This window comes from Myotis nattereri (assembly GCF_964212035.1).
Source record: "Myotis nattereri genome assembly, chromosome: 6".
Taxonomy (NCBI): Eukaryota; Metazoa; Chordata; class Mammalia; order Chiroptera; family Vespertilionidae; genus Myotis; species Myotis nattereri.
Window position 1 is genome coordinate 43,763,693 of NC_138081.1, and position 17,106 is coordinate 43,780,798.

Sequence of the window (17,106 nt, forward strand, 5' to 3'; positions counted from 1 at the left end):
TGGGGGAGGGGGAGGAAGGGTCCTATAATATGAGGTGACAGGAGAAGATTTGACTTTGAGTGGTGGGCACATGGTCCTATATACAGATTTTTGTTACTTAGTAATCCACACAGTTAACCTATATGTTCATGTTGACTAATATCACCCCAATAAAATTTAATTTAAAAAAGTATACACACCCTTTGAATAATTATAAAGGCAGTATTTATTAAAATACATTTCATTTGCAAAGTTAAAAAGAAAACAGTGGTGAAAGTAGACATCCCTATCTAGTTCCTGTTCTTAGGCAAATGGTTTTAGTTTTTGCCCACTGAGTATGATATTGGCTGTAGGTTTGTCATAAACGGCTTTTATTATGTTGAGGTCTGATCTCTCTATTTGCGCTTTGCTGAGAGTTTTTATCAAAAAAGAGTGTTGGATTTTGTCAAATGCTTTTTCTGCATCAATTGATATAATCATGTGATTTTTTGTCTTCCAATGTGCTTATGTGATATATATATCACATTTTTTGATTTGGGAGTATTGTACCAGCCTTGCACCCCTGGAATAAATCCTACTTGGTCATGATGTGTGATCTTTTTAATGTATCGCTGGATCTGATTTGCTAATATTTTGTTGAGGATTTTAGCATCTGTGCTCATCAGAGATACTGGCCAGTAATTTTCTTTCTTTGTTGTGTCTTTATCTGGTTTTGGAATTAGGGTAATGTTGGTTGGCCTCATAAAAAAAGCTTAGAAGTACTCCTTTTTCTTGAATTTTTTGGAACAGTTTGAGGGTGTTAGTTCTTCTTTGAATGTTTGGTAAAACTACCCTGTGAACCCATCTGATCCAGAGCTTTAGTCTGCTGGAAGTTATTTCATTACTGCTTCAATTTCATCAGTAGTTATTGGCCTATTCAGGTTTTTTGTTTCTTCCTGATTGAGTTTTGGAAGATTGTATTTTTCTAGGAATTCTGCAATGAAGCAGGATATAAAAATTAACACTCAGAAATCTATGGCATTTTTATACACTAACTAGAGGCCCAGCGCACGAAAATTCGTGCACTCGGCAGGGCAGGTGTCCCTCAGCCTGGCCTGTGCCCTCTCACAGTCTGGGAGCCCTTGGGGGATGTCCACCTGCCAGCTTAGGCCTGCTTCCCTAAGCAGTCAGACATCCCTCTGGCAGCCTGGGAGCCCTCAGGGGATGTCTGACTAATGGGGAGCAGGCCTTTTGTCGGACATCCTTAGCACTGCTGCTGAGGCAGGAGAGGCTCCCGCTACCAATGCTGCGCTGACCAACCATGAGCCAGCTTCTGGCTGAGTGGTGCTGCCCCTGTGTACCACCAGGAGGAAGCTCCTGCATTGAGCGTCTGCTCCCTGATGGTCAGTGTGCATCATGGTGACCAGTCATTCCCTGTTGTTCTGCCATTAGCATCAATTTGCATAATACCCTTTATTTTATAGGATAATGAATTCACAGAAAGAGAAATTTAAAAAACAATCCCATTTACCACTGCGACAACAAAAGAATTAAGATACTGAGAATTAAATTTAACCAAGGAGGTAAAAGACCTGTTCTAAGAAAACCATGGGATGTTGAAAAAAGAGATAGAGAAAGCTATAAACAAGTGGAAGAATATACGGTGTTCATGGATTGGTTAAATCAACATCATTAAAATGTGCATACTACCTAAAGCAATCTATAGATTTAATGCAATTCCTATTTAAAATGCCAATGGAATATTTCACAGATCTAGAACAACCACTACAAATATTTTCATGGAATTAAAAAAGATCCCAAATAGCCACAGAAATCTTGAGAAAGAAGAACAAAGTTGTAAGAATCACAATACCAGATATCAAGTAATACTACAAAGCTACTATACTCAAAATAGCCTGGTACTGTCACAAGAACAGGCATATAGATCAATGGAACAGAACAGAGAACCCAGAAATTAACTCAAGCCATTATATTCAATTAATGTTTGACAAAGAAGGTGAGAGCAAACAATGGAGTCAAGACAGTCTCTTCAATAAATGGTGTTGGGAAAACTGGACAGGTACATGCAAAAAAAAAAAGAAAGCAAGAAAGAAAAGAAATTAACCTACCAACTTACACCATACACAAGAATTAACTCAAAATGGATAAAGGACTTAAATGTAAGTCTGAGATGGCAGCAAAATCTCAGACATCTCTCATAGCAATATGTTTATGAATACACCTCCTGGGGCAGTGGGAACTAAGGAGAAATAAACTAATGGGACTACATCAAAATAAAAAGCTTCTGCACAGCAAAAGAAACAAGCGACAAAATAAAAAGAGAGCCCATTGCATGGGAGAACATATTTGCCAATAATTATTCCAATAAGGGGTTAATTTCCAATATATATAAGGAACTCATACAACTTAACAAAAGGAAGACAAACAATCCAATTTTAAAAAATGGGTAAAGGACCTAAATAAACACTTCTCCAAAGTGGACATACAGATGGCCAAGAAACATATGAAAAAATGCTCAAAGTCACTAATCATCTGAGAGATGCAAATTAAAACAACAATGAGGTATCAGTTCACACATGTCAGAATCAACAAATTAAGAAATGACAAGCGCTGGTGAGGATGTGGTGAAAAGGGAACCCTCGTGCACTGCTGGTGGGAATGCAGACTGGTGCAGTCACTGTGGAAAACAGTATGGAGTTTGCCCATCTGCAGATGAGTGGATAAAAAAGCATACATTTAAACAATGTAATACTATGCAGTTGTAAAAAAGAAAGAACTCTTACCATCTGCAATAGCATGGTTGGACCTGGAGAGTATTATGCTAAACTAAATAAGGCAGTCAGAGAAAGATAAGTATCACATGATTTCACTCATTCGTGGAATCGAATGAACAAAATAAACTGATGAACAAAATAGATCCAGAGACACAGAAGCATGGAACAGACTGATGAATTTCAGAGGGAAGGCAGGGGAGGAGGGATGGGTGGGAAGTGATTAACTGGGAAACTTATATGCATATATGAAAACAGACAATAGAATGATGAAGGCCTGGGAGGGATGGGTACTACATGGAGGGCGTCAATGGGAAAACAAACAAATAAACAAACAAAGAGGACATCTGTAATACTGTCAACAATAAAGAAAAAAATAAAAAGAAATCCCTTTGTTATTCTTTATTATTATCCTCTGTTCATTTCCTTCACAATACAAACTATACTCATATTTATTTGTTCACTTGACTATTACCTGTAAATTCAACTATGGCAGGAAATATGTCTTTTATTTACCTACACTCATATTCGTAAAATGCCTGGCATGCAGTGGACACTCAATAAATTTCTACTAAAAAAAGAATGGAAAGGAGGAATAATGAACACATGTTAAGCATGCAGCTTCTCTGAACACAGTCCCACTGTAGAAAACATAATCAATCTAAGATAAGAGCACAACCTTGGTCTAGGAGGATCTGATGGTTAATTTTACTTATTTATTTATTTATTTAATTGATTTCAGAGAGGAAAGGAGAGAGAGAGAAATACCAATGATGAGAGAATCATTGATCAGCTGCCTCCTGTTTTTCTGCATTTATTCAATTTAAAACTAATATTAGCACACCAAGTAATTAAGTACAAATTAATTAATGTTCTGATAGTTAAAATCAAAAGCACTTTTTTCCATGGTAGAAAACACAGGAAAGAATCCTAAAATAACACTGAATTAATCAGACAGATGGCATTTATTTGGCAGATTGTCAATAAAAATTAACTTCTTCCATTAGGGAAATAATATACTTACACATTGTCAGCTTTCAAAATAAATTACCTCATTTCATAGTGAAATGATTTTTTATGTCATAAGGCAGAACTATTTTTATAAAATATGTAAAATATGATACTCTCCAAATATTTATAAATGTCATTCATTCAGCCACCAGACTATGATTAGGATTTATATTGTTTTTTTTGTTTTTTTTTTTATATTTTTTTATTGATTAAGATATTACATATGTGTACCCTCTACCCCCCCAACCCCCCCCCCCCCCCCCGCTCATCCCCTCACCCCCCCGTTGTCCGTGTCCATTGGTTAGGCCTATATGCTTGCATATAAGTCCTTTGGTTGATCCTTCCCCCTTGCCCCCACCCTCCCCTACCTTCCCTCCAAGGCCCGACAGTCCAATCAAAGCCTCTCCGTCTCTGGATCAGTCCTTGTTCATCAGTTTATGTTGTTCATTATATTCCACAAATAAGTGAGATCTTGTGGTATTTATCCGCTCTCCAGTTCCATCGATGCTGTGGCAAATGGTAAGAGTTCCTTTTTCTTCTTCCTCTTCTTAAAGAATACCTTTCAGCATTTCATATAATGCTGGTGTGGTGGTGATGAACTCCTTTAGCTTTTTCTTATCCGTGAAGCTCTTTATCTGACCTTCCATTCTGAATGATAGCTTTGCTGGATAAAGTAATCTTGGTTGCAGGTTCTTGCTATTCATCTCTTTGAATATTTCTTGCCACTCTCTTCTGGCCTGCATGGTTTCTGTTGAGAAATCAGCTGACAGTCAGATGGGTACTCCCTTGTAGGTAACTGACTGTCTTTCTCTTGCTGCTTTTAAGATTCTCTCTTTATCTTTTGCTCTTGGCATTTTAATTATGATGTGTCTTGGTGTGGTCCTCTTTGGATTCCTTTTGTTTGGGGTTCTCTGCGCTTCCTGGACGTGTAAGTCCATTTCTTTCACCAGGTGGGGGAAGTTTTCTGTCATTATTTCTTCAAAAAGGTTTTCAATATCTTGCCCTCTCTCTCCTTCTGGTACCCCTATAATTCTGATGTTGGTACGCTTGAAGTTGTCCCAGAGGTTCCTTACACTAGCTTCATATTTTTTGAATCTCTTTTCTTTTTTCTTTTTCGGTTGGGTATTTTTTGTTTCTTTGTATTTCAAATCTTTGACTTGATTCTTGGGATCCTCTTGTCTGCTGTTGGATCTCTGTAAATTATTCTTTATTTCAGTCAGTGTATGCTTAATTTCTAGTTGGTCCTTTTTCATGTTCTCCATGGTCTCACTATACTCCTTGAGGGATTCATTAAATTTATCGGCGGTTTCCATAAAATTCTTGACAAACCTTATAAACGTGGCCTTGAACTCTATATCCAGTCGTCTGCCCTCCTCCGTTTCTGCCAATTGTGACCTGTTTCTTTCTCTCCGCATTTTGGCTGCTTCCCTGTGTTGATAGAGTGGCCCTGCGCGCCAGGTGTCCTGTAGGGCCCAGTGGCTCAGCCTCCCCAGTTACCTGGGGTGGACACTCTTGGTGCACTCTTGGTGCCTTGGTTGTTGTAGGATCACTGGGAGGAATTGACCTCCAAGCCAATTGGCTGTGGGAAGCAGCTGTGTCTGAAGTGGGAGAATGGTCCCCCTCTGACCACTGGGTACAGTGGCTCCTGGATCTAAGGAGGTGCTAATTCAGCCCCTGCCTGAGGCCACACAGCTGGAGCCGCCACGAAGAGGCTCAGCTGTGAAGCAATGCAAGCCGCTGCGGGGCCTTGGGCCTTCTCTTGGAAGTTCCGGGTCTGCTTGGCTGGGCTGCAGTTAGGTACATTCACATGCAAAAGCCTCTGCTGCAGCCTGGGTGGGGCGGGGTCTCAGGGAGTCAAAAGGGCGGAGAAAGAAGCTATGTCTGGTTCTCCGTGCCGGAGTCGCGCGTCTCAGTGTCCCGGTAACGGCTGCAAGCACCTCTGAGGGAAATCCGCCCTCAAGTTCGCCCGCTGCCGCCTGACAGAGCAGCCTCTCCCCGTATGAGTCCTGGGTCCCCAGAGACTTCCCAGAACTGGAGTTCAGAGCAGTCGGGAGCTTGTGATTCAAAAAGACAGCCGCGTCCTCAGGTGCCACCCCCTTTCCGCGTGCGGGAGCCGCCGCCGTACCTCTGCACTCAGCCTCCGCAGCTCCTCTGGCTCTCAGCGTGCTTTTCTTTTCTTCTAGTTGTAGAAATTACACTCAGCCAGCCTTCCTGTTGTTCTGGACGATGTTTGCTCCGTCCTTTGGGATATTTCTCAATTGTTGTGGGAGGCGACTATTTCCCGGTGTTTATCTATGCCGCCATCTTAGTTTCTCCAGGATTTATATTGTTAAATGAGAAATTTCTTTGCTCAGAAAGAAATAAAATGGAGAACTTTCATGATTTATTTTAAGTAGATAATTACAGCAGGTCCTCAAGTAGCACTGTTTTGTTCAACATCTTTTTTTATAACGTGAGATGTTTATATTAGCCTATTGCAATTGGTTTCAATATATGTCATTTTGCTTACAGTCACATAACCTATCAATGTTAAAGGAGGACTTCGTGTGCATAATTTGCCTATCAAATAATTTTACCACAGTAAATATAAAACATTATAAAATATCCGTATATTGAGCTATAATTGACAATTTCAATTGAAGAGTTAAAAATTATCTTGCATAAAATCGAACATTTAAAGGTATTAAAATAATTATTAGACAATATTGAATGTATATTATTTTGTCAAGAAAACGGATGAAAACAAATCTTTAAATTTTCAGAAGCATACCTAAAAAGCATTTTGGAAATTTTAGAAAAGATAATAACATTCTAACCTGGCTATTTCTCCTCCACTACTGATTTGGGTGGCGGGGGCTTGTGGGGAAAGGTGGAAGCACTGCCTCAGAGAAAATTCTTCCTAATAATTTCTCCATTAGCTACACTGCCACTAAGTTAAGGAAAACATATAAAAATAATGAGAGCTTAAAAGCATATACAGAAAAAGGATGAAAAAACTACAAAAAAATAAAAATTAGATCAGAATAAAGTTATTATTTTAAATGAGAAAATGTTAACATAAAACTTTTAATCCAGTCAAACTGAAGAAATGTTACAACCAAAGCATTATAGTGAGGGTACAGCTGTGTTTGTGCAATTGTTTGGGAGATGGAGTAGGAATTCTGATGAGTTGTATCATCAAATCATTTTAAATCTGTTTTAAATCATTTCTTATTAAAAAACATTTTTTAAATAATTCTTAACATTGTGATTAAGTTGTTACCAAAAAACCTTCCTGAATTAGAAAGCAGGGTTACTTGAAATAATGTGTGATTTAGTTATACTTTAGGACATGTTCCAAATACCTAAAATTATTCATCTGTAGGCTGAGTTTTCAAAAATTCACAGCATTTTCTTGTTAAAAGTGACCTTAAAATTCAACTATTTTACAATCACACCCAATGCAAGAATCACATGTATAACCTGTATGACAAATGATTATCTACACCATGTGAACATTTCCAATGAGGAGAAAAGGAAGCCTATTCCAATGTAAGATAGTTAAATTATCAGAAATCTTCCTCTACATTTAAGTTAAATCTCACCCTGTAATAATTTCCATCCATTCATTTTACGTTCTGGGGCTGTACCATGCAAGTGTACTCTTTTTCCACATGAAAACCTTTCAAATAAGTGAAGACTTGACTATATCCCTTTTAAGTCTTTTCTTTTAGGATAAACATTTCTATTTCTTCCAACACTTTCTCATATAGTGGTAAGTTTTCAATAACTGACACTGCTTTAGTTACTCTTCTTAGGACAAATCTCAGTTTGCCAATGACCCTCCAAAAATATGGCATCCAAAACTAAACACAGGTATGATCTGGGTATGTGATGCAAAATAGCCATTGCCTCCCTTTTTAAAAAATTCTTTATTTTCAGTAATGAAGACTGGAAGTTATAATCCTTCTTTAAAAATATAAAAACACCCAAATTAATACACTGTCAAAAATACTACCTGAGATAAAACTTGGCAATTTTTCTTAATTCTCTATACGCTATGTGTAAACTAAACTTAAATCAAAACACTTGGGTGTGCCACACAGACTGTGGCAGTTATTTTTGGATCCCAAACTTGAATTTCCATTTAAGTTTTCCACACTTAAAGTCTCAAGATGAACTGTTACTTTATACTTCAGGGCCTTTTACAATAAAAGATAAGTTTCACGGCCTTGCTAAAGAAATTTGTCTATGCATATGTGTAGACAATCTTTAGGTCTTGATGTGAAGAATTAATGTTTGAATCATGCCTACGTTTTTTCCATTCTCCATACTTTTCCTAATTAAAGTGATACTTAGGAAAGAAGACAGTTGGCATTTTAAACTACTTCTGGGCACACACTGCATTTCCAGTACGTAAGACTGAGGACACTCTACCTCACTTACTTAATGAAAGTCACATATACATTTTCATCAATAGCACATTTAGTCTGATCAGAAAATACTGTTAATTTGAATTAACTAGTAGTTCAAAAAATCATCTAAATCTCCATATTAAACTAAAATCAACTATTTTCAAATAAGTATCTCTAAAAAAATCAATCGAGGAAACAGTTAAGAGACCTCAACTAGTCCAGACATTCCATTTAACTTGTTTCATATCTTTGAGAAAAAATTCCACCATGTGCTTTTTCTCATACTTTAAAATATTAGGCCGATTTAAAGGGAAATAAGTAGTGGGACAAAAGTATATTTTTTAATAAATTTAATCAAAATGAAAGACTTACTGCTATAGGTAAATGGTAAAAAGTTTATTACATCTAACATTAAGATGATCACTGTTCTAGAAGCACTAAAAAATTAGTTGCTCTCTTAAATATCAACTATTTGAATTTCTAAAGATATAGAAAATTATAATATGATAAGAAATAAAATTACAAACTAAACCAGAGCTATAAGCTAAAAATATTCCATGGTTCACAAAGTCTCCTAAATATTTCTAAAGATTTTAAAGTGATTGAACTGAAGAAAGCCAAATCCAAGCAAGAATAGTCTCAGTTTAGAGGAAAGGGGGGAAGGGGAGTAATGAAAGTAAAGAGGGTCAAATATATGGTGACAGAAAAAGATTTGACTTGGATGAAGGGCACACAATACAACTTACAGATGATGGATCAGAGATATGTACTTGAAACCTATACTTTTATTAACGAACTAGAGGCCCAATGCACAAAATTTGTGCAAGGGCCTTGGCCCAAGCCCCCGCCCGCCGCTGCTGCTACCACTGTGGCGAGGGGCTTCTGCCACCTCTGCCATGGCCCCCGCCCGCTGCAGCTTTGTCCAGAAGGACATCCGGTCTAATTAGCATATTATGTTTTTATTATTATAGATCTCATCCTCAATACATTTAATTTAAAAAATAGTCCTGGTTCACCCGGTTTAGAACCTCCTCACCCCCACCTAGAAACTTCAAAGTGAGATGAGCTAGGACAGCAAGAGATGTCAACTCACACAAGGGCACTGGGTAACTTGGCAGGTTACATCACTATGGTCCAGTAAAAATGAGACCACACTAAACTATTGACAGTGCCACAGCCTTATTTCAAGGGTTAATTTATTTAATTTGCAGCTATAAAAACTGGCTGTGAAACCATGTTTCTTTGCCATAACCAACTTAAACTCTTTATAATCAATTACTGAGTTACTGAAGTACTTAGAGCTTAGTAAAAGTAAAACTGCCCTCACGTCTTTATAGAGCATCATAAAAATAGGCTACGTTTAAGAAAACCAGGTAGATCTAAAGTGAGAAAACGTACAGAACAAGGATATGAAAGTTTCCATTCTACTAACAGTTCATTTGATAGTAATTGTAATCCATACTACATGATGAGAACATTCTTGGGTTAAAAGGAGTAATAACTTTGGGTAGGTTTCTTTTACATTTATTTTTTAAAATTCTTTTCTTACTGCTATTTCATAAGCCAAAATCAGGTAAAATTGACACCTTCATTGTATAAGATGACAAAATCTGCTGAACTTTTGGCTCTCTGAGAAACTGCATGTTTCTGTATGAGTAAACGATCTCCACTTCGAATCGTGGTCTAATCATGGTCATGGTTATGACCATTTCTATTTTACGTTCTCACATGAAACGACACATGGGGTAATAAAAAAACTTAGTCCTCACAAATTAAATAACGAATACTCTACTTCAAGTCGTGTTTGGAATTCCAAAGAAAATAAACAACAAATGTAGAAACACTACTTTAGTATTTTGTTTTGGTTCATCTTAATGTTCCCATTTATGCATTTCCTTAAGAATTTTCTAGGAAAAAATAAAACTAAAAATTAAAACATCTTAATGAATGATTCGCTTTGACAATTTTATTGTTAATTTTCATCACTGTCAATATCAAAACAGGTACAATTTATGTGGCATATATAATGTTAATTAAAATACTAAGAGCTTTAAGTACAATATTTACTAAGTTCCAGGTCATACATTTAAATACCTACTAGACGTCTGTACTTGGAAGAACCAAAGATATTTAAAACTCAGCATGTCCCCAAAAGAACTTTCTATTCCCTTACAAACATATTCCAGTATTCTGAAACTTGGTAAATGGTACCATCATCCATTTAGTCATGAAGAAACCTGGGAGCTACAATACCAGATGTAATAACTACTATCTGGGAACAGCTACTGTATGCCAAGAATTATGCTAGGTACATTATCTACAACAAAATCTAACCTCCATCCTCCAAAAACTTGCAAAATAAGCATTATTCTGTGAAATCTTACAATAAACAATTCTGTTTAGTTTTAGTTAATTCAAATTTTCCACAATTAACTTGAGCATTGAACACTTTTTTCACCATAACATTTGGCAAGTCAGCCAATGGTACTAGTTGTAAATATTTTTTTAAAGAACTGTAATCAACAAAATTATATTTGCTCATCCTTTTTGCCAAAATCATATCAGTGAATTACTGTATAAAAATTAGTAAGTGAAAGGAGTAAACTGTGTGCTTAAAGATGTATTATCTATATTTAATCAAAATTCTACTTCCTCACAGCCTGATTCCTTCAAGTGAGTTCAATTTCTTTCCGATCTATTATTTATGAGAACTTACCTTTTACAACAATATGGTTAAACAGTAGGAGAAATAAAGAACATTACCAATACTTTATCATTTTCTATGTGAGCAGATGAATACAGTAATATTAAATTACTATTTCTATGAGGCAGCAAAAAACATATATTAATTCAGCACCAACCAGAAACTAAGCCTAACTAGGATGAAAAGTACAGATATAATTTATAAAATATGATCCCTTCTCTCTAGATGCTTACCAACTGTTTGATAGAACATCAGAAATATGAAAAATAGAAACATGCTTAATTGCCAAAGGCATGATAAAATGGTATGTAGCTAATAAGAACAGAAACGAAAAGGAGATGATTCCTAGAAAATGCAGTCTAAAATGTAGCAGGTAGAAATGTTTCCAAATAAATTATGTAAATCTGCTTTAAAAACATTTCTTTAAGAAAAATATTGATAGAATACCAATAATTTAATTAACACACTAAGCTTAGCATTCTGCAAAAATACAAAATGGTTTCTAGCTTCCAAAAATTATACCTCTATCAACAAATTAGCCACAATTAGACAAGCATATTCCACTACCAAATATTGGATCTGCAAAAATCCAAATGTTATGGACATATGCAAAGGAGGTAATCCAAGCAAACTCAACACCATTCTTAAACATCATTATCCATGAAAGCTTGAAAAACCCACACAAATTATGCCAAAAAGAAAAGAAATCCCACACAAAAAACAATAAATGGATATTCCAGCATCTTACCTTAAGAAAAAATATACCGGAAGTAGAAGCATTCTTATAAGAATTTATTTTTTGATACCTAGCCAAATTTTAATGCCATATTCAAAATGAAAAATAAATATCTAGTCATAGCAAGTAAAATATAGTTAAGCTATGAAACTGTATTACACTCAGTACTTGTAATATTAACCTTTAACTTTCACTTAACATGTTCCTAATTGCTACCACCAAATTCACAAAGTAAATATAATAACAGGTATAATCTTCCTGTTCACTTTCTGAATGTCTTAGAATACCTGCTGTTGCAACAGGAAAGGTTTATAGACATTTGTCATTTTTGGCTTTAAACAAATCGTGTATTTGCTAACTGATGCCTGAAAGATCCATCATTATTCAAACACAATCACCATTTCCTTTCCAATTAAATACAATATCTAAATTTATGCTACATAATATGTTTTCAAACAAGTTCCTTTTTATAATTATGGGAGAAGCCATGAGAACTATTCTACTAACAACTTCAAAATCATCAAAAGTTTAACAAAATATAAACATTAAAAATCAACATGACAGAAACTGCCATAATATTGTGGAAAATTAAAAGAATAATACAATGAATACTTCCACCTAGATTCAACATTTGTAAGCATTTTGCTGTCTCCTACCTCCTGCCATACCTCCTCCTCTCTCCCTCTCCTATCATTCTATCTATCTGTCTGTCCATCCATCCATCCATCCTCCCATCCATCCACCCTATTTATTTTGGACAAAGCCCCCAGAAATTAAATATATTAATACTTCTAAAGAAAACAAATTATACTATACAGACTATAAATAGTCATACAGCCATATAAAGACTATAAATTCAGTTCACATTTTGTCACAAATGGGTTCAGATAGATCAGGTTGTATCCCAAATGAGATTTCTTTTAATGTTTTGGTTTTCAAAGTTTTGGATTTGAAAAATGTGAAAGGATGGCGGGCAGTAGTATTATCCCTATGTTACAGAGGAGGAAACATTAAATAATTTATTCAAAACTAAAACAAGTAGCAAAACCAGAAGTGAAAATAGGCAAACTACTCCAGAGTAGTTAAAAGCACTGCTCTAGGAAGCCTCCAATCCCAGAGGAAATCCTTGAGACCTTCTTTTTCTTTATCCAGAATCTGAACCCTCACCCCTAATTCCATTGCTACCCTCCTAATCTGAGTCACTTTGTTTACTGCAACAGCCTACTAACCAGGCTACCTGATTCTTCTACCTACTTAACTAACAGTAAAAGCCAATGTTCATTAAAATAGCATACAAGAACCTATAGGTTCTGGACCCTCTCGTTTATCTTAACATCTGTTATCACATCTACTACTCCCTCTCTCACTCCACTCCAGCCTCACTGGTCTCTACGCTGCCCTGGTCTCCACGCGTGTTCCCAGTTAGGACCCTGGCACCGACTATTCCTCCTGCCTGGCACACATTTCCTCTGTATCTTAATGACTCCCCCTCACTCCTCCAATATCACCTCCCAGTGGGGCCCACACTGTCACTCTATTTAAAATTGCAACTGCCCCCTCCAAAGCAACTGACATTCTGGATCCCCCTGTCCCTGCTCTACTCTTTCTTTCTCCTAAACACTTAACTACCTGCAAACATTCTAGACAATATGCTTATTTCTTATTTTCCTGTCTTTTGTACTTAGATGTATACATACACCAAAGTATCCCCAGTCCTTAGAAAATCATCTAGTATATAAGTGCTCAAAAATAATTGTTGCTATTGAGATTTCCATGTCAATTTCAACCTAAGCTCCTCCACATTTCTTATAGTTGTTAGCATTTCTCAGTATCTCTCAGAAAAGTTAGAATTTCAATAAATATACTTAAATTGTATTTTAAAATAGCCATGTTTTATCCAATTATGCTTTGATTAAGATTCTTTATGTAGAATTATATTTTATAGACATGGACAGATGTTATGACGTCTCTCAGAGAAGACAATAAAGTAGGTAGCAGTTTATATATATAGTATGATCCCTTCTATAAGCAAAAACAGTATGTATTTGTGTATATCAGGGTTTGGGGCATGATGACATTAGGTATTTAAAAAATATTTTTTCATCTGTATATTTGCATTTTCTCTTTTTTTTCATTAATATGTATTATTTGTATGATTAAAAAATAATATACAGCCCTAGCTGGTTTGGCTCAGTGGATAGGGTGTTGGACTATGGACTGGAAGGTCCTGGGTTCGATTCCAGTCAAGGGCACATGCTCAGGTTAGGGGCTTGATCCTCAGTAGGGAGCATGCAGGAGGCAGCTGATCAATGATACTCTCTCATCATTGATGTTTTTATCTCTCTCTCCCTCTCCCTTCCTCTCTGAGATCAATAAAAACATATTTTTAAAAAAATAATATACAGCCCTGGCTGGTGTTTTTAAGTGGTTAGAGTGCCAGCCCACACATCAAAGGGTCCTGGGTTTGATTCCTAGTCAAAGGCATGTACCTGGGTTGCAGGTTCTATCCCTGGCCCCAGTCAAGGTGTGTGTGGGAGGCAACCAATGGATGTGTCTCTCTCACAATGATTTCTCTCTTCTCTCTCTCTCTCTCTCTCTCTCTCTCTCTCTCTCTCTCTCTCTCTTCCGCTCCTACCCTCCCTCCCTCCCTTCCACTCTCTCTGAAAAGCAATGGGAAAATTATCTTCAGGTGAGGAATAACAACAACAACAAAAAGAATTAGCCACATCACCCCTTGTATAAAGAGAAGCAGTAGATCGGTATTTATAGGTAGTCTGTTAAATGATACGAATAGCACATATCTATTACATTATATAATGGCTATTTTAACAGTGAATACAAATTTTCTTTCATAGAAAGGACAAGATTTAGAATTTAGCTGGCAAATGTATTGTGAAGAATAATTTTTTGAGGTATATGAGTACTGTATATCATTATTATTTTTATTTTGTTAATTCTCACTGAAGGATATTTTTTTCCATTGATTTTTAGAGAGAGTGGAAGAAAGGGAGGGAAAGGGAGAGAAAGAAAGAGAAACATCTGTGTGAGAGAGACACATCAACTGGTTGCCTCCTGCACATGCCCTGACCACCCTGACCAGGGCGGGGAGCAAACCCACAACTGAGGTACTTGTCCTTGACTGGTAATGGAACCCACAAACCTTTAGTAGAAGGGGCCCACACTTTCACCACTTAACAACACTGGTCAGGGTCTAGTTCTTTTATTTATACAAAGGGTAATATGGAGTAGGTATGCTAAGTACTACTACATTCATATATCTATGTAAAATCCACATATTCAATCTAACTTTCAATGACAATGCTTTTAGGAGGCTTTTATATTTTTAGTATAAACTTATAAACATTTCTTTTTATCTTTAAATTCATTAATATATTGAATAAAGTGAAGCTATAGATTTAGAACAACTGTATTGATCATTAAAGGTAACTACTATTTCACTTAAGGGAAATCAACAAAAAACTACTTTAATGCCAACTCTGATTTTAGAAAACAGTAGTTTACCATTTTCACAAAAATCTGGAATCTTTTGCTTTAACTTATAAAATATATACATAATAGTGATAATTAACATCTTAAAGACAAGTTTAATTATGAGCAATTATTCTCTTTCCAAATAAAAAACAAATTCATTTACTCTCTGTAAAAGGAAACCTAAATTGGTTTAGAAATACTTTCCCCTTATCTTAAATCTAGAAAGAAAATACTATGTTTTTAATGTTATATATGTTTATATTTAATGTCCTTTTAAATAAAATTTGATTTAGATTTTCCAAAGTTCAATTCCATTCAATATTTTATTGCAAAACCTTTACAAAAAAATAAATAAATAAGGACACGAGTTGTATTTAAAATAAAAGTTTACATACCTTGGTTCCCGAAAAACTAAACTATATTGCTGGCAAGCCAGACCCACAGTTGGAGTATAAACAATAGGCATGAACTTCTCAATGTCAGACATAAGCACTCGATAAAAGAGCTTTTCATTTCTGTCTTGAAGATCCATTAAGAGAAGATACCTGTGAAAAATGGACAAAATGAGGTCTATATTCCAACAAAGCCATGAAATAGCTGCTTAGAAATCTTATTAAACATTTTTCAACAAAGTATGAAGAACTTTTTAGGTCACACAGGAAACATCTGATCAAAAAAAACACTTCAGAAATATTCTTAAATACCTCAAAGAATGAAGAACCATAAACCTCCTTGAATGTCATTCAAATATTAAAATAATTGCTAAAACAGAAGTTTTACTTAATATTTGAAATGTCTTTATCCCTATTTTAAAATGAAAGAATGATGAAAATACCATTATACATATAGCATTATCTTTAAGTAAACACAGAGACTTCATCCTTTCACCTTCAGTGCTGAATAACCACGGGAAATAACAGATGAAAAATGAGTAAGGAATATAGCACCAACCTTAAAAATTACTAAGGTAGCAAGAAAGTTCAAGAGACTTTTCTTATTATTTGTATCAAACAGGTTTTTTCTTTCTAGAGGCATTTTTGACCCAGACTTATCTTTCTAAGCATCAAACTTATCATGTTACCTGGAGCCTTCAATGGTTTGTAAAATAAAACTCAAATTGTTTGGTACAATTTAAAAGAATATTTTAAGATTGTACTTAGTAATCTTACCAGCCTTTTTGGATTGATTGCCATTCCCTGAAGTAGTTTAAAATGCACAGCATTTAGTGTCAGACATACGGGATTCTAATGCTGGGCAAAGAGATAGGTTATGCTAACCCAAAAAATTAAAATTTAGGAAGAAGATGATGACTTTTAGACATGCTAAAATTGATTTAGCAAATGTGTAAGTCCTCATTGCTAAATCAAAGATCAATCCTCAGACCTCATTTTATTTATCAGAACATTTGACTCAAGTGGCACTCCCTCCCTATAAGTCAATAAATTCTCTTTACTTGACTTCTAGGACATCATATTCTCTTCATTTTCTTTCTAGCTCACTAGTTCCCTGTTTCTTTGCAATTTCTTTTTTGTTTCTTTTTGCTGTTTTCTCTTCTCTGCAAGGTCTCTAATACATTAGGCTTTACTTTCAACATATATCCAAAATCTAAACACCTTCATTGCTACCACACTGGGTCTAAATCACCATCATCTTTTGCTTGGATTATTGTAATAGTCTCCTAAACAATCTTCCAGCCTACATTCTATTCTCAACATTGCAGCCATTCTCTTCTTGAAATGTAGCTCAGATGATGTTGATTTCCTGTTCAAAACCTTGAAAGGCTTCCCTTTTCACTCAGATTAATAGCAGAAGTCCTTTCTTGGCCTTCAAATACATAATCTATCCTCTATTACCTTGATAACTTCCTTTCCCAACCTACCATTCTTGCCCTCACTCATTCTATTCCTGGCACAGGTATCCCTACTGATCCTCGAATCAGAAAAAGAATATAAAGTAAAAACATAAGCTGAAGGAAGAACTTAAGTAACAAGTGAAAGAGATTGTGGAGAGGTTTAAGAA

At 35.6% G+C, this 17,106-nt stretch overlaps 1 protein-coding gene across 1 annotated transcript in view; it reads right to left on the reverse strand.

The window, feature by feature from the left end:
• ME1 (malic enzyme 1) overlaps positions 1-17,106 on the reverse strand; it is a 156,647-nt gene that overhangs the window by 110,940 nt on the left and 28,601 nt on the right. The window contains exon 3 of the mRNA XM_081094386.1: positions 15,483-15,632. Within this exon, the coding sequence (XP_080950512.1) occupies positions 15,483-15,632 (150 nt within the window). The remainder of the gene's footprint in view (positions 1-15,482; positions 15,633-17,106) is intronic.